We start from the raw sequence: 22,813 nt of genomic DNA, 5'->3' as shown, positions 1-22,813 counted from the left end.
AAACCTTATTGCTAGAGAATTAAAGTTCTAGTTCTTGTATTTTTTTACAAGACCTCCTCAACAGCACATGAAGATGCAGAAAAATAATCAGTGACATCAACCTGTTCAAAGAACCTTCACTTCATCAAGGAACCAGAGAACAATAAATAAATAAACCTTAGGAAACCTAAAATGCTGAAAATAAGTTTGAATTGTACATTTTATTAAATGAATCTGACAAGAAGCATGAATTATTATTAATGTGCATAAATATATATACAGTATATACTGTATATATATAAACTATTTTGTGAGGACCCTTTGAGCCCCAAAGCTGGGACCCCTTATGGTTACGGGTTAGGTTAAGGACTACTGTGAGTTTAGGTTTAGTTTAGGTTGGGGTCAGGCATATTATACTGGTGATAAGTTTAGGGTTAGGATTAAGATTAGACTGTAGAAATTAATGGAAAATGAATGAAAGTCAATGCAAAGTCATGAAGATAGAAAGACATACTAAGTGTGTTGGGGGATGTGGGGGGGAGTTGAATGCGTGTGTGTGTGTGTGTGTGTGTGTGTGTGTGTGTGTGTGTGTGTGTGTGTGTGTGTGCGTGTGTGTGGGTGGGTGTGTGGGTGTGTGTGTGTGTGTGTGTGTGTGGGTGTGTGCGTGTGGGTGTGTGCGTGTGGGTGTGTGTGTGTGTGGGTGTGTGCGTGTGGGTGTGTGTGCGTGTGTGTATGTCTACTTGTTATTCTACAGATGAAGGACCACTTGTGCAGCATTTACCTGTCATGTTCCGTGTTTTTCTGTGTGTTTATTTCGAGTTTTCTGTGTTTCTGTGTCTCTGTGTTGTCCTGTTCTCCCCTCGATTACTCACCGGTGTTTCTCGTTCCCTAATTACCTCCTGTGTATTTAGTGTCACCTGTGTGTCTGTGTCTTGGTCGGGTCCTCGTCTCATTTTGGCGTCTAGTCCATTCGTATGCCTTGTTGCTACCTGCGTTGAGCCCTGGATTCCGCTCAGCAGTGCTGCCTCGGTTTTTGGACTGTGTTGGATTTTTGTTTGTAACTCTGTGCATTAAAACCACCATTTTTACTCCGTATCTGGGTCTACAGCGTCTGCCTCACCACCACACCCAGCACTTCATGACATTACCAACAGAAAGAGGTCATTTGTGGACATTGAGGACCTTTTCCGTATCCTCACTTTTTTTGCAGCTCTACTTCACTCTGCTAGTTCGATTTCGAGGAATAGTGTAAATTAAGTTTAGGTTAATGTTATGGTTAGGAATAGAAATGTAACCGTTTGAGGGAAATGTCTGGGACTAGGTATAAATGAAATCACTAAAATGAATGGAGGTCAATACAGATTCACAAAGATGTCTTTGTGGGAACGGTTTCTTTTGATGGGATCAAAATAATTTACCTCACATTACAAAATGCTTTTTTTATTTTGAAGTCAAAACATTTTTAAAAAGCTATGATGGTAGGATGGTCAGAGTGATTTAACATTGTCTGGGACACACTTCAAAGAATCAGTGTCATGTCTGTGGTGTGTGCGTGTGTGGGCGTGGGTGTGCGGGCGTGTCCGTGTGTGTGTGTGTGTGTGTGTGTGTGTGTGTGTGTGTGTGTGTGTGTGTGTGTGTGTGTGTGTCGGCGTGCGTGAGTGTGTGTGTGTGTGCATGTGTGTGTGGTCTGTTGATGCCTAATCTTTATTTCAGTTGCTCTCAGACCACACTCTGCTGTCTCTTCCTGTCAGTGTCTCTGTGTGTCTCACTCCTCACACAGCAGGCCACTCAACTGTCTTATTGAGGAAGACCAACAATCTGACTCCTCCTTCAGTTCAACTCCATTCTGTGTTGTGTGACAAAAAGCAGACAAACCAAGAAAATGTAACTTTTATGGTTAACAGAAATAAAGAAGCCATGCTGAGATAGAGACAAGCTGAACATGTTAATAGAGTTCCTAATGAAGTAAAATACACATTATAATTCTTTCTTTATTTTTACTATGCACTCGTGTTACATGCAGATGCACTGAAGGGTTCAAAAGGTCAGTAAATTAATGTGATACAATCTGAGTTTCATTTTCTGCTGCAGTTCCTGTTGCTTCCTGAGTCTATCGGGTGGCAGCGTACACAACATGTGGCTCCAGGTCCCTCTGAGGTCCAGACCTGTGGCTCTTTTTGGCCTTTGCTTGGAAACTCAGAGCTGCATAGTTCAAATCGTCTGGATCCACATTCTGAAACCCAGAAAGAAAGAAATGATCACATGATAGTCAAACGGGGGTTTATGTGAATTAGGCTTTATGATGCCTTGATTATTGAAAGTTTTAATGATGAAACTTGATGTATAAAAGTAAAGACAATAGTTGAATAGCCTTAGTGCGTTGAAATTTCAGGCAATATTGAAATAAAAAGACAAAATTCAACTGTTCAACATAAATTCATGTTGTTGTTTTTTTTCATTAAAGGAAACACACAACAAATTGGAAAGTATCTTTTCTTCAGTCATCCTTTTGTGAACTGTTAATCTTTTAGTCTGAATTTTGAGATTTTGTTTTTGTTGTTTTAACTGAGCCACAATTATTATTCAGACTACAGTCGATATTTCTGCCATCCTCCAATCCAGTGAAAGTTGCTAACAGTTGAATTAATGTGTTTTACACATTTATTCACAATAGACCAAGAAACATCTGAACACTAACTGCATTAGTTGCAAATGTCCAAAAGCAACTAATGCAACAACTCTCAGTTTGTGCTGTGTTCCAATGAAATAACTTAATTTAAATTTTTATGTGTTTTCAAAGATAAAAAATAGCTTTGTTTTGGGGAAAGCAGTTTGATTTGTTATAATTAGTGCCGTGCAACAGTAGATTAGGTTAGATATCAGTAAAAGAAGCAGCAAATAGCATCTGAAATGAAAATTATATTGTTGAGCTTAAAATAAATGGTCAATTGTAGAACTATGGAGGAAGAGACAAATCGTCTGATCAACTGCAATATATGAAATTATTCATACAGATTAATTTAAATTACTCAGTTTACCTCGTTTCTTTCTTTCTGCAGCCTTGAAGCTAAAAGACAAATGGAAAAGTCTGGTTAGTTTATTGCTGATTACATATTTATTGTTCTGTTCTAAATTAGCTTGGAATAAGTTGTCCAATAATATAATCAAACTGTACCTCTCTCAAGTCTCCTGTTTTTAACAGCCAGAACAACAACTGCTACAAAGAGAAGAGCAGTCAGAGAACCTAAAATCCCAGGCATCAGGTCCATCAGTTGCTCCGCTTCTTCTATAAATATTTACATATTACATTTTTTTTTCATCTATTCAGCAGAGTGTTTTTTTACTGCAGTAAAATCCAGTGAACTCTTCTCTAAGACAAATAACCTACTTGTATTATCAGAATCCCCCTCGTCTTTGGAGTCTCTGTTAGCTGAAAATATGGATGATATTTTTTGGTCGGTTATTTCTTCTTTTAAATTTTGCAATAACTTTGTATTACAACAAAAACGTTCTGAGATTATTAAGGAACACCGAGTCCGTCTTACCTTTAATGATTAACTCTGTTGCTCTGCCAATAACTGTATGTTTCTTTACATAAAATCCACAGAAATACAACCCAGAGTCCATCAGGTCCACTTGTTTGATTTGAAGAAAGAAAACTGTCTTGTTGGAACTCATGATAAATTTTTCACGGTGGAATCCATCGCAGTATGAAGGTTCGCCTTCAGCACCGTACATGGAGGAGATGCAGCTGGGTTTGGTTCCATGAACCACTCTGAACCAGTCTGTCTGGGTTGGAGATGGAGAAATGTTGGAGCAGGACAGAGTGATGTCCTCACCAGGATGGACGTCCACAGTTAGAGACTCACAGATCCAACCTGAAACAAACAGATTCAACTCTAAGACGACAAAAGTAAATAAGCAAGAATGGAAGACTGATAAAGTTAAAGATCACAGTTTAATGGAGTCCATGTTGAAGATGATTTAATATCATACTTACTGTGGCTGTAGAGAAGTATAACTGTTATCTGCATGAAGTTCCCCATTCTGCGTACAACCATGTCTCAGTTTGGCCGCTTCTTATGCAGGGGGATTTATTAGAAAGGGGAGTGGTGAACAGTTCACTTCACATCAGAAGGCTTGTGTTTCTCTTGACCAAATTTTAGCTTCAATTTAAACAAATAAAATTATTTAAATACCATCGTTAAGCTAACAAACCATTTTGATTATTGTCCAATACTAACAGTAGTATGGCAACCTGTCATTCTAAAGCAGTCTCATGAAGAGGATGTGCAGGGCTGTCCATAAATATTGTGATTTTTTCGGGACAATCCTTCATCTCCACCATTACTTCCAGAGGTTCCACAGCAGTCCACTGAACAGAACCAGCCTTGTTCATCACTCTGTTTTGGTTTTGTAAAATGCCCGATCTGATGCTGCTGCCCCAACACATGATGGCAGAAGAGATTACACTCCCCACAACAGACCTACAGAAATCTGCAACAGCTTGCTGCAAACTTTGAAAGATCCAAGCTTAATCAAAGTGTCCAGTCTGCTCTGTCCCATCTTGTAGACATGATGTTGACTCTCCGGTCCAGTCTGTTGTCCAGGTGAACACTGAAGTATTTATGCTCCTTCACCACCTCCCCCTTTTCTCCCATGATGGAAAGTGTGTTTTACTAAACCTTGTTTGTTTTGAAATCTACAATCATCTCCTCTGTTTTTGTTTAAATTGAAAATGAGATGATTGCTACAACACCATGTCACAAAGCAGTGAACCAGCCTGCAGAACCATCTGAGTATAAAAATACATATAAAATGACTCTGACTTGCTCTGTTTTGAAGTGTAGAGAGAGAAATGAAATGATGAAAGAACATGCCCCTTTGGTGCTCCTGTGCTGCTGACCATCTGCCTCTAGACAGCAATTTAGTCTTACAAACTATGGTCTGTTTGTCAGGTAGTCATTGATCCAGATGGTCCGGTCATTGATCCATTGTCTCTCTGGATCCAGTCATTGATCCAGAGACAAATCAGGGTTTGGCCAGCCAGACCTGAACAAAGTAAAATGCTCTGGAGAAATCAAAAAATAAGATCCTCACTCTGCTGCCTGCTTTGTGTGTTTGTTGATGCATGCGTATGTCAGAAGGAGGTGTATTATGTAGTGTGGTTTTCCTGGTTTAATGCCTTATTTATGTATTAGTTGTGTTGTCACTGCACACCACTAGAGGGAGTAACAGACTTTAAGGATGCAACTAAGGAACAGAATTAGAAGCATATGAAACAACATAAAGCTCTAAGAACTGTAAAATGAAGTCAACAAAATGGTGAAATTCAAATATATGCCGAGTGGATCTACTTCATAAGACTGAGGATATGACATGTAGACGACTTCAACTCCAACACCAAAGCAATAAGGAGCTTTCAGGGGTCCAGTTTTCTGCTGGTTTGCTGACTCAGATGGGCCAACATGAGTCTCTCTGAGACCTTCATAAAGTCTCAGGATGTTGGGACACAAAATCTGTCATGATTGGTGACAAATGGATGAGACTTCTGGAACCACAACAATGGAACCTTCTCCTGGGTCAGGGTAAGATATGTCAAAAACACAGATGGCAAAAACACTCTCACCTCCTTATGGTAAATTGCCTTTACTAGTGTATTGATTAGTCAAGTCTGGAAAATCCCAGAGCACTTCACAAAATGATTATATTCAGTCATTTACACACACATCCAACGGCGCTGGGACAATCTAACGGAGGCAACGCTGTCATGAAGCAGCACCACTGGACCCTCTGACCACCACCAGCAGGCAAGGCAGGTGAAGTGTTTTGCCCAAGGACACAACAACAGAGGCGGACAGAGCATGGGATGAAACCGGCAACCCACCGATTACAGGATGAACTCCCTCCACTATCGCCAGCCATCATCTGGAAAGTGACATTCTAGGAGATCAATTCCTTGATGGTTAGCTCAGGGAGATTAGTAGTTTGGACATTTTTAACCATCCACAACAACAACAAAAAATTATTAATTAGTTTGCTTGTTTCTTAGTTTTGTTGAGAATATATTAAAATGTTGCACTGGTGAGTTTTGGTTGGGAAAATTAAATAATACTGTAAATATACACAATCAGAATCTGAACAGAGCCTTTCATCAGCATGACTTCACTTCCTGTATCGAGTCCAGGAAGCAGAGGGTAGATGCCCTTCATATCCCTGCTAAACAATGTTTAACAGACAACCTTAGCAGCTGTAAACATCTGTCTCATTACCCAGGAAGCCAAGTTTATATAATAAACTGCCAAGCTAATATTTTTAAATTGTGTTTTTCATTTTGGTGCAGAAAGCCAGCTGTGTTTTTTTAGGGTAAGCTACGCCACCTACTGGCATAAATAAATAATTGTATTTGACAAAATATCCACTCGTCTGTTCTGACACTGTAAATGTGTCTTAAAGGTGTCAAAAGACTCATCTCTTCTGATCTCAGAAGTTTTTTTTCTAAAACTCTACGTTAAAACGGCTTCTTTCACTTGAGCTTTTCTGAAACATCACTAGGTGCATCATTCAGGTGGAGTTTGCTGCTTTTTTGGATATGACTGATGGACTTGAGACTAATTTGACATGGTGTTTGTCAAATATTTTCATGAAGCTTGTATGTCGCTCTTAGAACAACTGTTTGACAAATTGTTTGAGAAAAACTGTCAATAATGTCTTTTGGATTCACTAGTAAATCCTGTCCTTTTAATATAGAAGATATAAGAATGAATGGCAGTCTCAGTGCTTTGCTCTCTAGTGTTCTGCGTTTTTGGTCACTTTCAGCAGAGAAGATCTGGATTTTAAATGGCCCTCTGGACATTTATTCTCCATTTTCATTGGGTCGAGTTTCACTGAGATCTTGGTTGAGCAGTTCTCAATGGCATTTAACAGGCAGGTTTGCTCATTAAGCTTCAGCAAAGTGAACTTCACACACCAGTGTGTAACTCCTGAGATTTTCAGATGACACCATTGTGATTGATCTGACAGATCAGCTGGTCCACTGCAGTCAGAACCAGATGTAGCTCAACCCATTCAAGACTGTGGAGTTGACAGCAAGTATCTAGAGAACAGCCCTCAGCCTCTCTATGTCCCTCATCCTCAACAACATGGTGGCTTCTTTGTCACTCTGTTGCCATCTTTTACTAGAAACCCAAGGAAATCTTCATCTTCTTTTAGATCTGTAGTAACTTCTGGAGTAAAACAAAGTACATGAAATTCTATGGGAAGATCTTAATTTATCAGGCTTAGTCCACAGCAAGTTGTGTATTGATATCCATAATAAAGAGCAACTGAAGAGTCATAAAGTTTGGCAAAAGCCTGGTAACAAGGCACTCATTAGATTCAGGTGTGATGGAGCAGGGCTGCATCTAAAACCTGCAGGACAGAAGATCTTTGGGACAATGGTTCCAAAGGTTACTATGGATACACAGCATAATAGTTTTAAAAATGTGTTTGTGTGCAAACCACCTACAGTATATCGTTTGAAATTAGTGACAGTATAAGGACCTGGAACACAGATCAGTTGAGAGACGGGAATGTGTAGCACAACCACTGGAGAGGGTCTTGAATGCATCTAGATAAGATTAATAAATCAGACAAGCTGAATGTCACGTTGTTAGACAGAAACCAACAAACTCATGATCTGGTTTTAATGAAATAACTTTATTGCAACACTTTACATTTCAAACTGTGACGAAATTCTATTAACTCAACACATTTCAGAAACAGTGGAAGCAAATGGCTCTAGCGCTTCACACTGGAATAGACGCATTCTGTGAACGTGCCGTCCGCTCTTGTTCTTGATATGTTCATCTTTTGATGACTTACAGAAGCATATTGGAGGTTTTCTCCATCTTGGGATTCCTAGGGACAAATGTAGAGAATATGTACCACAACAGATGCTTGTTTAAAAAAAAAGAAAGACTTCAGAAAGAACAAAATGTATTGTTCCACTCCCCTCTTTGCTCGCTGCTACAGAAACTATTTGAAACTATGCTTACCTGCATTCTTGGGGAAGCAGTTGTTGAAGATATTTCAGTGGAATCTGTGTGTAAAACAGAGCAAGAATAGTTTCACTTTGGAGCTTAAAGAGTATTTTATCTGACTTTCAAATGGCAACACATACCTGCATGCTGCCTTTTGCTCATTTTGAAGACTGAGACAGCCAGTGCAGCTGCCAGCAGGGTGGTGAATGTCAAAGCTCCACTCAGGAGATAAACCAAGACAAGAGAGACAGGATCGCCTGTAGAAAAACATGAACCAGTAAACAATTGGCTACTGTGGTACAGATTTCACATCCATCTTGGTGCCTCAAAGCTCTTCAGTCTCCATGCATTTCATTTAGAGTGGCTCTCAAAATCTGGAGCTGACCACTCCTTATAAAACTAGAGGCCTGATATTACAGGAGATTATTTTTTTTACAGATAAAGGTCTTTTTGGTCTATTTTCATGAAACTCTTCAAAACATGAATTTCTGTTACTAATTAGTTCTGATAATCGTGCAAAAATCCATTTCAGAAGTTGTAAAGGCTCCTAAGTTCAATTAATTTCTGTCTTTGTTAAACTTATCAGAAGGACACATTTTGTCATCGAGTCTAGAAGATGAAATGCATCCAATTGTGTTTTATTTACATTTTTTGTTGCCGGAAAAAAAAAACAGAAATGAAATGTAGATGAGGAATGAGCAATCTGAATAATATGAGAAGCAGGATTGTCTGAAAATGTTCAAGATGAACAAGTATTTGTGGAAATGAAAAAGTGTCTCACCTTCAGAGTCCAGCTTGGTTCTGTTTCCAAACAGTATTTCTCCACAGGAGGCAACAGCACAGTACGTCTCATTAGGGACCTTCATGGGCAGGTTGTACACACAGGTGTGTGTCTGTGTGCTGGGATCACTCCTGCCCCCCTGAGTGTAAATGAGTCCAGGATGGGATTCTTCAGAGTTTCTGAACCAGTAAACACTGTGTTGTCCACCACAGCTCCCAGTTTGTACCGCACATTTCAGACTCACAGAGTCTCCTTGCTCGATGTTCTCAGATTCTGACTGACGGACCAAAGTCTCGATAGTAGGACCCGAACCTTTTACTATGAGCGTAGTTCCTTCACAAAATTCATAGTCATTTAAATTGCTCTGGACACAGTGGAAAGTCGCAGCGTCTGAAATCTTCACATCTGATATCTTCAGCACAACATTCCTGTAATTTCCAGTGTCCAGCGAGAAACGAGAGTTGTTGAACTCCTCCTTAAAGACTGCAATGTTGGTATGTTTGTAGAATGTACACATGAGCTTCGGTTCCTGTCCCAGAATTTGTTTGTACCAGTAAAACATCACCGCTGAGTAATCTTGGCAGAGGCATTGCAAAGCAACGTTGCTTCCAACATCCACTGAGTAAACATGTAGCGATGTCTGTGTCAAGTCTGTCGAATGAGCTGAGGACAAAAAAATCACAAAATGAAACATTTACTTTTATTTAAAGAACTTTGTGCCGCATGATAAGAAGCAAAGATTCTTGTTAAACATTCAAGAAAAATCAGCTGCAGAAGCAAACTTACCCATAGTCACCACAAGCAGAGTTGCTGAGTACAAAGCTAAGGTTTGAGAAGTCATTGCACTTTAAAATGCAGAGGTGAAAGAGCTGAAGGTTAGTACATTCACCCCTCTTTAAACTTAAGACTGTTTCTGATTGGCCAATCAGACTTACAGTCTACTTCTGAACAAATTTTCAGTGCCACCTACCTGAGCAACTGATATCTCTTGAACCCTGGACGGACTACATACAGTAAGTATTACATTTATATCGCATTTATTATTTAACCACTTCAGATTAATGCCCTTAAACTTTGAATTCATCTCAGTGATGATTTTTTTTTTTTTTACACTATATTGACTGTAACCAGGCAGAGAAGAGGGGAAGACATCCAGCAAAAGTCTCAAGTGTTCGAACCCGGAACTGTAACCTCGTATACGAGGCACCCGCTCTACCGCTACATCATGCAACAAACTCTTCAAAGAAGCCACACTTTCCAGTTTATTAGTAACTGTACCCAAACTCTGTACCCATTGCTGAGACATAGTTGAATATTTCAAATGCTTTAATTGAGGAAAGGAAGGGACTCATTTATGTAGAAAATGTATTTACTGTCCACATATCCAGGACTGGTTCCAATCATCAGAAGTGACCGTGACCTCACACATGATCTAATGTTAGCTGGTACATTAGAAAGGTTCAGAGGCAACTTGACGGTGAATGAAGGTGAAGTCTTTATTGTCCCACACAAATACCACACATAATGACAATCAAACAAATCCACAAGGAATAAATCAGCAAGATGTTCTAAAATTTGCCAAGCTTGGCCAAGTCAAGAGGTTTAATTAGGACAAAAGAACATTAGTGCTGGTTGCACTTTATTGTTGGTAACCTGTACCTTTGACCTGAGGCTGGGGTTCCCCAGTCCAGTCTTAGAGCTACCATCCTGAAATTTTTAGATGCATCCCTTCTTCAACACACCTGAATCAAATGAACTGCTGGTTACTAGGCCTCTGAAGAGTTAAATGATGGCTGGTGAGGGAATTTATCCATTTGATTCGGCGTCGTTGAACCAGGGATGCATCTAACAGTTGCAGGATGGAGATCTTGAGGAATGGACCTCTGACCCGAGGGAAGGAGAATAAATTCCTCTTAAACGAGTCAATTCTGCTGACTAAGATTGTTTTGGCCTTTTTCACAATCTGTCTATTCCAGATATCAGACAGGGTGGGCCATTGAATGCCGATTATCCATCCATCCATTTTCTAACACCCTTGTCCCTACTGGGGTCAGGAGGGATGCTGGTGCCTATTTCCAGCGAACATTTCGGGCGAGAGGCGGGTTCACCCTGGACAGGTTGCCAGTCTGTCGCAGTGCCAATTATTCTATTGGTCATTTTAATAAAGCTAAACAGAAGTTCTTGTTTGTCAAGGACAAGTTGCCATTCAAAACAATGAAACCAATTTTATCAATGCTGAAAAGTTTAAGTCATTTTTATGACATACAGTCTTTGCAGACCGTTCTTGCAAATTGCTGCTACTTTAACAATCTCTCACTTAAATTTGAACATTATGCTTGAACATTGATTGACCTCTCTATATTCACTGCGAGCCTGAAGCCACAGGCAGTCTTCCTGTGTACAACCAAGAGGTGAAGTTTCCATCAGTGGAAACCTGTTTGCTGTATTATGAACCCTCTTTACCACAAAACGTGAAACCAAATTCAGACACTGAGAGCCGACTACTTGTAAAGCTCTACCTTCCTGTTTAGAAGAGGGTACTGTTAGGTAAGACAGATTTATGAAGATCAGAGCGCGTTTCCATGGTGCTGCTTGATTGGATCACCTTGTCATGCAAATAACCATGGCAGCCCTTCATACTGATCACATGAAATGTTTTCTTGTCAGATCTATAAGGCCTTTTTTTGGACATGTCTTATTGTGATTGGACTGCAGCCAGCATCAATAAGTAGATGAAAGCTGTACTGGTACATGGACTCTAGCTGATCCCCAGCTCAGCTAAGATTAACAGTTTTTGGTCTACTTCTTGACTTTTTGTCTAATTCACATAGCAACAGAGACCTTGTTTCTACAGATCTTATCATCTTGATATGAAAGATATGAGCAAGTTTTGACATTTTAAGGCTAAAAATCTTCAACTTTTGATGAGTTGATGAACACGCTAAGTTTAACTCTATTGTTGGCTGCATTTGCCACTAATTACATATTGTATTATTGATACTGTGTACTTTTCAGCTAAATTGTTGTCATTACATATTCATCTTTGGTTTGCTATTGTTGTTTCTCGGTTGTTTTTTTTCTCTCTTTCTGCAAGTGTAGAAACAGACTTACAGGGTTTTCTCTTTACCCTTCTTTTTCTCCTCTACTCTTATTTCATTTCCCTTTAAACTTTCTGTTCCACCTGTTTCCCTTGTTCTTCTCTTTTTCCCTTCCCACTGTGCCCTTTCTAATTTGTCTTCTTATTCGGTCTTAACAGGTTGATCAGGAGTGTTAGTCAAACATTAGGGATTCACCTGTCCATGATCTATTTGATCAGTTGGATAGACGGTAACACTTTATTTGACGAGTTGTGAATAAATCTGTCATAACATCGTCATAAACATGATATAACACCTGTCATGAACATGAGTACGTCTTCATGAATATTTATGACTGTTGTCATAAAGTGTCATTCGGTAAATCATGATAATTTTAATACAAAGTTGACATTATTCAAAATGTCTTTGTTATGACATCTTGATATTAACCAAGAAATCATGATCTGACATACATTTGTTATAAAAGTATTACTGATTAAACTTTAGCATTAATAACATAAAGCTACATACATTTTTTAAGTTTAATCAGTAATAAGTTTAGAACAAATTTATGTCAGATCATGATTTTGCAGTGGTTGAGGTGTCAAAGCTCAGAGACTGTCAGGGACATTGTGTAATGTTAAAAAAGTTTTGGACACATATTCTATACTGCATATGGACCAAACTTTGTCTTCATTGGTTCATTTCTTGCTGGGGGCATAACTTGGAATGTGTCTGCTTTTGTCAATCGGAGTGTTAACACTAAGAAACATAAAATAAACTGACTGTGGCTCTAAACCTTCTTTTTTTCTGTCAACATTCTTTAAAAAAACACACACACACACATTAGCTCTTGAGAAGCCTGTTGGGTGAAACTTCCAGGCGATAAAGTTATCGCTTCAAAACCTATTTTGATTCAAATATTTCATAGACACTCAAATCTGCTTGTTTAAAACACACTCCCTCAGTTTTGAAACCATGTGTTTCAAACCCAACAGTTCTCTTTTGCAGTTTTTTCTTTTGCTATTTTTTTTTTTTTGCTCCTTATGGTTTCAGTTCACATTGATCATACAAAATAAGACAAATCTGTGGCTTGTGGGTATGGCACCATGCTCTGTATGGACTATGTTTAGGTCCTGTTTCTGTTTTTGGGGGCATATAGAGGCGACACATCGGTGGTTACCTGCGGCGCTGCTAGCTGTGTGTGAGAACAATTCTATTTAGAGAAGCTCAAGTCAGAGAATGAGTCCAGTGGTTAAGAACATGTCTGAGGTTTGTTTGCTGCAGCCTGAAGGAACACACACATGTTGGCTTCATACGCTCTGATTGCACCAACGTGCTAACATTTCATATTGATAACACAAAGATTAGCTTAGCAAACCTGCTAAAACTGATTTTTCTGATTCGAAAAAGTCGAAACTTTATCAATTGCGTTTCTTTGCAGTCAAGCATTTTGTCCACATGGTGCCTCTCTTGTGTTTTTGATCTAATTCTCTTCGGAAACTTTTCATATTGGACTTAGAAAAAGATACTTATTATTTTATAAAAAGGAATTTGTTCACACCAGAATTACTACACTATGGTGGTAATCTCGATTAAAACAAGATATACCTTTGCTACGTCTGTGAAGGAAGCTGAAAGTTCTGCTTGAGATCCTAAAGATGACAATGACAAATGGTTGAATTGGTAAGAAATGAAGCCAAGAGAGACATGGTAACTCTGGAGGAGAAGCGGAGATCCACGGCTCAGGTGGGAGAACAGAACAATCAAGAATCAGGCAGAAAGTCTGAGAAAAGAAAGGAGCAAGTGAAAGACAGCTAATGCTAATGCTAAAAATCAATACATGCAGAATGTAATGTAAAAAGAAAGGGTAAGCATGAATTATTTTTCAGAATAATAATAATAAACACTAGTTTGAGTTGATCTGTTACATAAAATCCCAATAACATATATTGAAGGTTTGTTATGGTTAAGGTTTGAAGGATATGAATACTTGCAAGGCCCTGCATGGACTAGAGCAGTGGTTCTCAAATGGGGGTACGTGTACCCCTGGGGGTACGTGGAGGTACTGCAGGTGGTACGTGAAGCTTTTCAAAATATCTTTAAAAAATCAGTAGGCTCCTCATAATAAGTCTTGGGAAAAATTATTTTGTAAAAAGTTCGATAAAATATAAATGTGTGTTCATGCACTGAATTTTATATTCAGTATTTAGTTTCAATATCCTTTAAAATAAAACGGACCCCCCCACCAAGTTAGTTTGACCCACGGACCCAGGGCACTCGTCAACAACCTGTCGTTATCATGACTACACTGTAACTATGGAGACGTGCCTAAAGCGTAGCAGCAATGCTGCTGAAAGTATAGATAAAGTGAAAAAGAAGGCACTGTACCTCTTTTTTGTTCCAAAAATGTTTTGCCAGTGTCAGGGGGTACTTGACTAAAAATATATTTTTAAGGGGGTACATCACTGAAAAAAGTTTGAGAACCACTGGACTAGAGCAATATAGTACTGTAATATTTAGATTTTTTTTTAAAAATTAATAAAATGATGGAAATCTATCATTATTATGACTTTATGGAAGAAATGCAGTCAAAATGTCTTCAGTTGACTTTCTCTGCATTGGCATAAACACATTCAGTCCAGACGGAGTTTTTCTGTCTTGCTGACAGATTTGTCTGGACACAGTCGTCATGTTGGACCTGCAACGGGATTTATCACAAAATAAGTTCCACAATATCACACAAATGTGAATAAAATGCTGCTCTGAGCACAATATATACCTCTGCTGGGGTTGTAGGTGGAGGTGAAAGTCCAGCACAAGACCCTAACAGCCAATGACAAATGTTTGTTACCTCCAGTAGCAACATTACAGGTACAAATGTAAAACGTTTCAGGTACCAAAGCAGCAGTTTGTCTCCTCGATGATCCAGATTAAGGATCCCAGATAAACACTCAGGGCGCAGATGGTGAGGATGATGGAGGAGATGAATATCGCAGCGTTGGGGTCGACCGTAAAAATGCTTTGAGACGTAACATCATCTGCAAATAAGGAGCACTCAGACTGATGGCAACATCCTTAGTGATTCTAACTCTGCCAGACATACACGTACAGACACACAAATGCTCGTTGTAGTAATTTTCTTAAATGTACAATTTATTAATGGAAGTTAGTTGTTTATTTTATATTAGGTGAGTTGGAACCATGTCGGATTTATTTTTGTCAACAAAAAGTTTTTTTATGAATATAGTTTTTGTTTGATTTGTGTTTCATTTCTCATAATCACTGTAGAAAATCTTAGTGTTTTAGACTCTTTGTAGCGCAACGTTGCCCTGAGGCAACAAACCCAAATCTGGTTCCAGGAGGTGCCAGGGTCCCATTTTATGATTGATATGTAATTAGGGACCACCAAGCTCCCACAGAATGCAGGGAAATATTTTTCCCCAAAAAATGAAAAGTCATGCCACAGAGGGCTAAAAATGAGTTTAGTTCATTTGAAGTAATGTGAGGAAGGAATCCCACAATGCATTGTGCCAATGGCAGTAGCCACTAATTCAACCACTTTTTTTATTTGTCACAAAGATTAGTTTGAAGCTGTTTAAGGCGAAAAGGTAGACTCCAGCGCTTCATGCATGCAGTCAGTTCATCAAGAACGATAACCTAGGAGTACAGCTCTAATTATTTAAATACTGTTTATGTAATTTTAATACTCAGATTGTTCAAATTACTAAAAATCCACAAGTTAATGTTACTCATTCAGTTAATTTAATGAAAACTACAGAAATGAGGCAATGAATTTTCATATATTTTTTGAGTAAGGAGAACCTATAAGTTTTTGCAGTGTGCATGCATTGTGGTACTGCCTTACTGTGAATAATCCTGGTTCCTTTTCCCAGCAGCACATGTCCACACACAGTCACAACACAGTGGTACGTTCCTGCGTCATCAGAGTCGATGTTCTTCAGGAAGAGCTTGTGCACGCACGTTTCTCCGCTTCCTGCCCTCTTACAGCTGCTGGTTTTATCCCCAGATGAGTAAATTATGTCTGCAGGAGAGGCGTGAAGGTTTTTCAGCCACATGACTGCAGTGTGTCCTGCTGAGCACTGACCAGCCTGAATGGTGCAGCTGACGGTCACCGAATCTCCTGGCTGAACTGAGCGGGTCTCTGGCTGCTGGACAACAGAGTCGCTGCTCAGCTTCAAGCCTTGGAAAACAGATTAGATTAAACGTAATGACTGGCACAACGTCGGGTTAATTAGAAATGAATCCTCAAATCAGTCACTCTGACACAATCACACTTCAAACTTTGTGACAAATTATTGCTTTTGGCTAGAAAATGCATTTTAATTAATTGGATTAAGGATAAACCACCAACTATCACACAATGGTATAGAGAAATATTTAGGGTCCTCCCTCATGAAAGAATTAGTGCAGTCCTTAAGGGTAATGAGAAACATTTCATTGATATGTGGTCTCCTGTTCTAAACTATTTACCTAAAGAGCTGACAAGACTTGTGATGAGAGGTCAGAATCCTATAAAGTGGAAGGTCTCACCAGATCTTAACTAATGGACATCCTCCTTCTGTATTCCTATGCATCTTTCTTCTTTCTCTGATCACCCGGCTAGATATGATTGTGCTGATGTCAGGCTGTAAACATGTCTGTTAATGTTTGCCGACCACTGAAGGCATGATTTAACGTGAATGTTACATTGTATGGCAGCTTCCTTTTATTTTATGTATTTTATTTTATTTTATTTTTTTTTATGTTTGTTTTGTTTTGTTTTTGCTTTGTATCTCATACTCATGTAAGGTGACTGGCAGCACAGTGTACAATGTTATATATTTTTTTTCTGTTTGTGAAAACACAAAACTAATAAAAATGTTTAAAAAAAAAAAAAAAAGAAATGAATCCTCATTAGACATTAGTACCTTTAAGAAACAGAAAGGTTCCTGATCCAAACTGAACCTTATCCCGGTGCATCTCTCCACAGAAGTATGTTCCAACGTCGTCCCAGGAAGTTGCTGATATCCTCAGGCGATTGCTGATGCCGTCAAACTCAACTGAGAAACGGTTTTCAAATTCACCAGCAACTACGCTCCGGTTGTTCCGATTATCAACTGTTGCGATGGGCTGCAGTCTTCTTCCTGCCGTCAGTTTGTACCACACTCTGTTCAGAGCTGCGCTCTTCATGCTGCATTCGATGGCGGCCGACTCGCTGAGCTTCAGCGTCTGAACGGAAACGGGCTGAGAGATTTCACTGAACTCGGCTTCACCTGAAGTTGACACCCATTTTATCAGCTTTGCGTTTGAAGACGGAGAGAACGGTTGAACATGAAAATATGAATTACTCACACAACGAGGAGAGCAGCAGCACCTTCAGAAAGATAACAGCCATCTTTGGTGCTTCTTCTTCTTCCTCAAAGTAGTTCAGAGCTCCTGACATGGCCGACCGTTCCACAGATTTATCGGTTTGTACCGGCATTGAGCCACGTCTATCGTGTCTCATTGGTGGCTTAGTGCCCTCCCACTCATGACTTAAAAACGAGGAGGGAAATTGTTATAAGCACTTATTTCCCAGCTTAATAAAACCAGTGTCAGTTCACCAACAATGTAACTTTTGGCTGATTGGATTTCCAGATCAGTTGCAGCGTTGCCACCACCTGCCAGCCTAATGTCGACTGTTATCACAGCAACGCACTGAGAAACAGGACTTTGAAGCAGCTTTTCAAAAAAAGATTTTACATCGGTGGACGTTAATGGTTTCACTTTGCCACAAAAAAAACGGATCTGTTTAAATGTAATCACTAGTTTTAACTTTAACATCTCATCTACTTCATCCTTTTAGTTCATCACAAGTTTAAAATTCACTTCCTCTTGTTCTTTACTCACCCTCTACAGTTCATTTAGTGGCCATGCAACATTTGAAACTTTTTGACATCCTTTCTGTTTGTTTTTGGCGCATCTGTAGCAGGGACTGTTCACAATTCAGAATATTTTTTTAAGTCATCAGTCAACTTCTGCACTGTGAGTCTAATGGTTATGTTAAGAGAACAGAGTTCATTGGTTGAGAGGCAAGGGACTCCGTGGATACAGAGTGATCATGGGGAGAACATGATCACTCGTGTCTTACATTGCAAACACAATGTAAGACCTTCTCCTAAATCTACAAAATGAAGGATATTCACTCCATGCAGACAGGCTGGGATTCAAACCCAGGACCTGCTTGCGGCAAGCAGTGGTACCAGTTTTGATTATAGCCATAAATCAATCTTAGCCACATTAGCCAAGCTAAAGCTTCTGGCACAAAAACAGATGAAAATGAAATCCAATCAGATTTCATTTGGTCCCACTCAAAATGAGTGGGACCATTTTGATACGCACTAACTCAAATAAACCAGGTGAATAAAAATATATAAAATTTTTTGTATATATATACTCTGAGTGATATGATTATCTTTGAGTAGTTTACACTTAATGTGTGACTATTTAAGTTTTATTACTCCAAAGTTAGTTTATTTTTTACTCTTATATTTGTAGGTCATATATGTTGGGTACATAATGAAAACTTTCTGATTTGCAAGCAAATATACAGATTTATAATGTGGTTGACAAATGAACATTTTTTTACTGTTTTTTTTTTTTGTGGTTTTTTTTGGTCCACCATGTAAAATGACTGGGACTTTTTATCTGTAATGGCATCTTTTCCTGTGTTAGACAGAAGTTATCCTGAGAGCTTCTTGAAAAGGTAAATAAATCCTCAAATAGAGGAAAAGCTACGCCGCATCCATCCGCCTCATCAGAGGATTTAGCTAGTCAACCGATTGTGACACAAAAGATAACGACCGTTTTAGCTGACTTACGCAATCTAAGACGACGCAAACTGAGAAAATTCCCATCAAATGGATGTAATGCCATGCTAGCACATATTAGCAGTCCACATTTTCGCAACTGACTATTGTTACGTTTGTTACTGTTTTGTCCATCTGGAGTTGGTTTCTGTTTTCATGTGGAATTAAACTTCGTGGAACCTGTCGACTGAAGAGACTTACTAGATCAGCTGTAACTCATCAAGAGTGGAGGAAACCTCTGGAGTTTGTGTAGCAGTCCCTTTAAGAGCAGAGGATGTGGCTACTTTAAGAGTAGACCGGGGGTTGATGTGAATCACAGCCAGTTGCTGAGTGATACCTTGCTGTGTGTGAGCAAAGGCCACAGGTACAGGCAGAGGCTGAAGCTAGCAGTAACCCCTGACTTCTGATAGTGGTTGTGAGCTACAACTATCAAAAGTCACAGCTCCTTAAATTGAGAGAATTCAATGAAGCATATCTACGCAGAGAGATGGAGGAGCAGCTAAACAAACTGCATTTAATATAAGATCCACATGTGAACATCATGTTTGACAGAATCCTGAAACAACTGGTCCCGATTCTTGGGTCTGTCAATCACCTTGGGTGTCATTGATCCGAGTTGGTGCAGTTTGGTACCATATTTGACCTGTTTCCATTGTAAAAGTGGCCCATACAACCAAACTGCACCGCACCATTCCAGTTCCCAAATCTGTCCATGGGGCATCACAGAGTATAATCCGTTGATTGGGGGACAGAAGTATGTCAATGCTTGTGCATCACGTTTGCTGTCTCACAATTATGACACGTTAGGCGTTTGGGTTTAACCCCGCCTGCCCACTGAGAGTCCACCTAGTGGTGGAAACGCTCTCCTGAATATGCTAGTCCACCAGATAGGATACTGAACCATGGAAGTACTGCAATATTATATCTCAGGTTCAATCATCTTTTGCTATCAATATGCAATATGAGATTTAAAGGTGATTTTAGAAATTCACTGTACCGACTCTTCCACAAGGACTGACTGTTCAACAACTATACACACACTGGAAAAGAAAAGACCAAACATGCTCTGAAAAGACATTTTTACATAAAACAAAAACAAAAAACTTTGCCCTGTATCCAAGCTAAAGTAAATCTTGTCAAAAGAATACATGCCGGGGTTCTGTGGTGGTGCAGGGGTTAAGCACAGACCACATATGGAGACTTCCGTCCTCAGGAAGGATGTCATAGGTTCGAGTCCCGGCCTGATGACCTTTCCCCCCTCTCTCATAACCCACCTTCCTGTCAATTCACTATCAAATTAAGGCTCCAAAAACCTAAAAAAAAAAAAAAAGAATACATGCCAGTGGATTTGTTGCATGTTGCTGAGAGTCAATCAAGAAAAACCACAACAAACAAAACGTAGGTCCTTTAGTGTTTGCAGCAAGATGCTGCATATCTTTTATAGATCTGTCTTAATCCATTGTTATCTGATGGCCCCTGTCAGAGACAGAGATTTTAAAAAGCTGAACAAAGAAGCCTGAGTCTGTCCTGTTCTGATTCTACAAAAACGATGCTTCATAACATGAAAAGAATAATGAACAACGCTGACAATCCAATACACAAGACTCCAGTAAGAGAATGTCCACAGACTGAGGCTTCTTCAGATTTGCTGCAACACAGGTTTCTACAGGAGCTCTTTCTTGCCAACAGTCATCATCATCTATAAGAACTCTTTGAAGAAATTAAATTACTAAAACTAGAAAAAATTTAATTTTCCTTCAGGAATAATACCATATTTTTGTGTGAATAACATTACCCTGAATTCAAAGTTGGCGACTAACCGAATTATCATAATGTACGCACTGTAAAAACTGGCATCTAAGGGACCAAACACACGCAATTTAACCATTTTAATAAGTTTAATAATTTAAATAAGTTTATTCTGTGAAATGTTAAAAAAAAAAAAAACACAAAAATATTCTCCAGTCGTTGACCCTGAAACAGTCAGAAAGCTGTGCTTCAGTTCTCCAGGCAGCTTTAGGAGAGTGAACTGAACCGTCTCCAGTCTACTGCGTCATAGCTGAGTACACACACTCTGAGCTCTTCCTGTGTCTCCTTGATCTGCTGAGCTGGTTGGCATTTACAGCAGCGTAATGGAGGTCGCCTGCATCTTGGTGAACCTGGTAGCAGAACACTCCTGGAATTAGTTTTTCTTGTTTGTTTGTTTTTTTCGTTTTTCTTTTTCAAACTTCAAGATGTGACAATTAATAGTTTGTGAAATACAAGAGATGAGATGAGGTACCTCTGTGCTTGTTGCTGGTTGACATAAAAGTCTTCCATTAAACTCTGTGAAAGGCAAAAGGCATCTTTAGTTAAAAAAAAAAATATATATATATATACAGTATATAGTGTATGTCACATTTACACATTTTAGATCATCAAATTTTTATATCAAATGTAGAATTTATAAATACCAAATCTAGTTTTTAAATTATAATTTTGTTTATTAAGAGAACAATGCCGTCCAAACCCACTCACTTTTTATCAAAGACTCACTGCCAGTTATTGCAAATGTCTGATAGCAGTTGCTGTCACTCAGCATGGTACAACCAGATATCAGGCTTAACACCTAATTGGTTTGGAGAGCATTTTCCTAAATAAATGAAATTATAATTTAAAATTTGCCTGTCAGACTTTAGAATTTTTGGACGATCTACAAGGTGCAAGTGTTACAAAACAAAAGCAAAATCTCTAATGGGGAAAATAGATTTGAACAGAAATAACCTGAAGTTTGGCAGCAGTTTCTCTTGTGCATCTTGTGCAGTGTGAAGGCCAGTAACACACTCAGGATGACGGTGAAAATCAAAGCTGCACTTAAGAAATAAACCAAGGACAGAGAGACGGCCTCACCTGCAAACCCAGACAAACCCACACAGACAGAAAGCTTTAGATTCCATACTAGCAAACATAAACATCTCTGAAATGACACAACTCACTTTCCAAGTCCAGCTTCGTCCCGTTTCCAAACAAAACTTGTCCACATGAAGCAACAGCACAGTAATAAGTCCCAGCGTGAGACTTACTCAGGTTCTTTATAGGCAGATCGTACATGCAGGTGTGTGTTTGTGTGTTCTGGCTTTTCTCACACTCATTGTTGTTTCCTCGGTGGGTGTAAATGAGTCCTGGATGAGATTCTCCAGAGTGTCTGAACCAGTAAACACTGTGTTCTCCACCACAGCTCCCAGTTTGGACTGTACAGTTCAGAGTCACAGAGCTTCCCGTCTGGACGGCTCCAGATTCCGACTGACGGACCCAAGCTGTGTTTTCCAGAACCGGATTCTTCACGCTGACCGTAGCACCCTCCCCAAACTCAAACACAAATGAAATGCCACTTGCACAAAAGTAAGTTCCTGTGTCTGATGGTTTTAAGTCAGAAATACTTAACTGACTTTTCCCATCGATGTTTTCCACGGTGAAGCGTGGGTTGTCCTTGAACTCGTCATGAAAAGTGCCACTTTCAGCAAATTTATAACTGATAGAGATTATCTGCAGCTTCTGTCCCAGAGATTGCTTGTACCAGTAATACCTCGCAGCTTCAGTCCCATAAGAACATTGCAGAGTCACGCTGCTGCCAACTTCAGCTGATACGAAGCTCCTCTCTTGATGAATATATGATTTTCTCAAATAATTCAGCTCAACTGAACAGAAAGGGGGGGGAAATCTCAACCAAAATTACACTTCTCAAAAGATAGAAATGTTCGAAGTAGGATAGACTAGAATGTTAAAATGACCGATCTCATAAAACACAACTCACCTTTTCTCCATAAGAGGACGACCACGAGACAGAAAACAGAGCCTGAAGGTGTCATCCTGCTGAAATGGACGTGTTGAATGCAAAGCACCTTGATGCTCACTGAACTCCACAGAGACAAGGCTGTGCTGATTGGCTACCAGGAGAACATGATCTCATCATCACAGCCACCCATAGAGTCACTTTAGGTCTTAAAGAAGACAAACATGGAGAGAGCAAAGCTGAAAACCTCACAGGATCCTTCTGATGAAAATCACAAAGAGTGTCTGCTTCAGTCAGACACATCAAAGCTCACCTTTGCTTAGTTTGATGTA

At 39.3% G+C, this 22,813-nt stretch overlaps 4 protein-coding genes across 6 annotated transcripts; all 4 read right to left on the bottom strand.

Moving 5' to 3' along the window:
• Positions 1-1,993: 1,993 nt before the first annotated feature.
• On the bottom strand, positions 1,994-4,104 carry LOC102233492. 2 transcript variants are annotated; one of them, XM_005800079.2, is made up of 6 exons: positions 3,980-4,104; positions 3,525-3,857; positions 3,368-3,409; positions 3,155-3,265; positions 3,018-3,046; positions 1,994-2,212 (listed from the first exon to the last, which is right to left on the bottom strand). In XM_005800079.2, the coding sequence occupies exons 1-6, from the start codon at positions 4,038-4,040 to the stop codon at positions 2,090-2,092; spliced, it is 699 nt and encodes a 232-aa protein (XP_005800136.2). In that variant the 5' UTR covers positions 4,041-4,104; the 3' UTR covers positions 1,994-2,089. The 2 variants fall into 2 exon arrangements, with proteins under 2 accessions (XP_005800136.2, XP_023202596.1); XM_023346828.1 differs by having other exon boundaries at positions 3,155-3,196.
• A 3,561-nt stretch (positions 4,105-7,665) lies between these two features.
• Positions 7,666-9,639, bottom strand: LOC102233232. Its single transcript, XM_023346600.1, has 5 exons — positions 9,568-9,639; positions 8,782-9,444; positions 8,141-8,257; positions 8,016-8,059; positions 7,666-7,878 (listed from the first exon to the last, which is right to left on the bottom strand). Exons 1-5 carry the CDS (start codon positions 9,620-9,622, stop codon positions 7,759-7,761), a joined length of 999 nt encoding a protein of 332 aa, XP_023202368.1. The 5' UTR covers positions 9,623-9,639; the 3' UTR covers positions 7,666-7,758.
• Positions 9,640-14,750: 5,111 nt separating this feature from the next.
• Positions 14,751-17,256, bottom strand: LOC102232970. Its single transcript, XM_005800077.1, has 4 exons — positions 17,214-17,256; positions 16,782-17,134; positions 15,727-16,054; positions 14,751-14,899 (listed from the first exon to the last, which is right to left on the bottom strand). Exons 1-4 carry the CDS (start codon positions 17,254-17,256, stop codon positions 14,751-14,753), a joined length of 873 nt encoding a protein of 290 aa, XP_005800134.1.
• A 3,363-nt stretch (positions 17,257-20,619) lies between these two features.
• LOC102232707 (V-set and immunoglobulin domain-containing protein 1-like) lies at positions 20,620-22,558 on the bottom strand. Of its 2 annotated transcripts, none has more exons than XM_014469122.2 (5): positions 22,503-22,558; positions 21,685-22,386; positions 21,473-21,598; positions 20,991-21,034; positions 20,620-20,868 (listed from the first exon to the last, which is right to left on the bottom strand). In XM_014469122.2, the coding sequence occupies exons 1-5, from the start codon at positions 22,555-22,557 to the stop codon at positions 20,755-20,757; spliced, it is 1,041 nt and encodes a 346-aa protein (XP_014324608.1). In that variant the 5' UTR covers position 22,558; the 3' UTR covers positions 20,620-20,754. The 2 variants fall into 2 exon arrangements, with proteins under 2 accessions (XP_014324608.1, XP_023201700.1); XM_023345932.1 differs by having other exon boundaries at positions 20,738-20,885.
• Positions 22,559-22,813: the final 255 nt, after the last annotated feature.

Source organism: Xiphophorus maculatus, chromosome 14 (genome assembly GCF_002775205.1).
Source record: "Xiphophorus maculatus strain JP 163 A chromosome 14, X_maculatus-5.0-male, whole genome shotgun sequence".
In the NCBI taxonomy this organism is placed as follows: Eukaryota; Metazoa; Chordata; class Actinopteri; order Cyprinodontiformes; family Poeciliidae; genus Xiphophorus; species Xiphophorus maculatus.
This window is presented reverse-complemented; position numbering and strand designations above follow the sequence as displayed.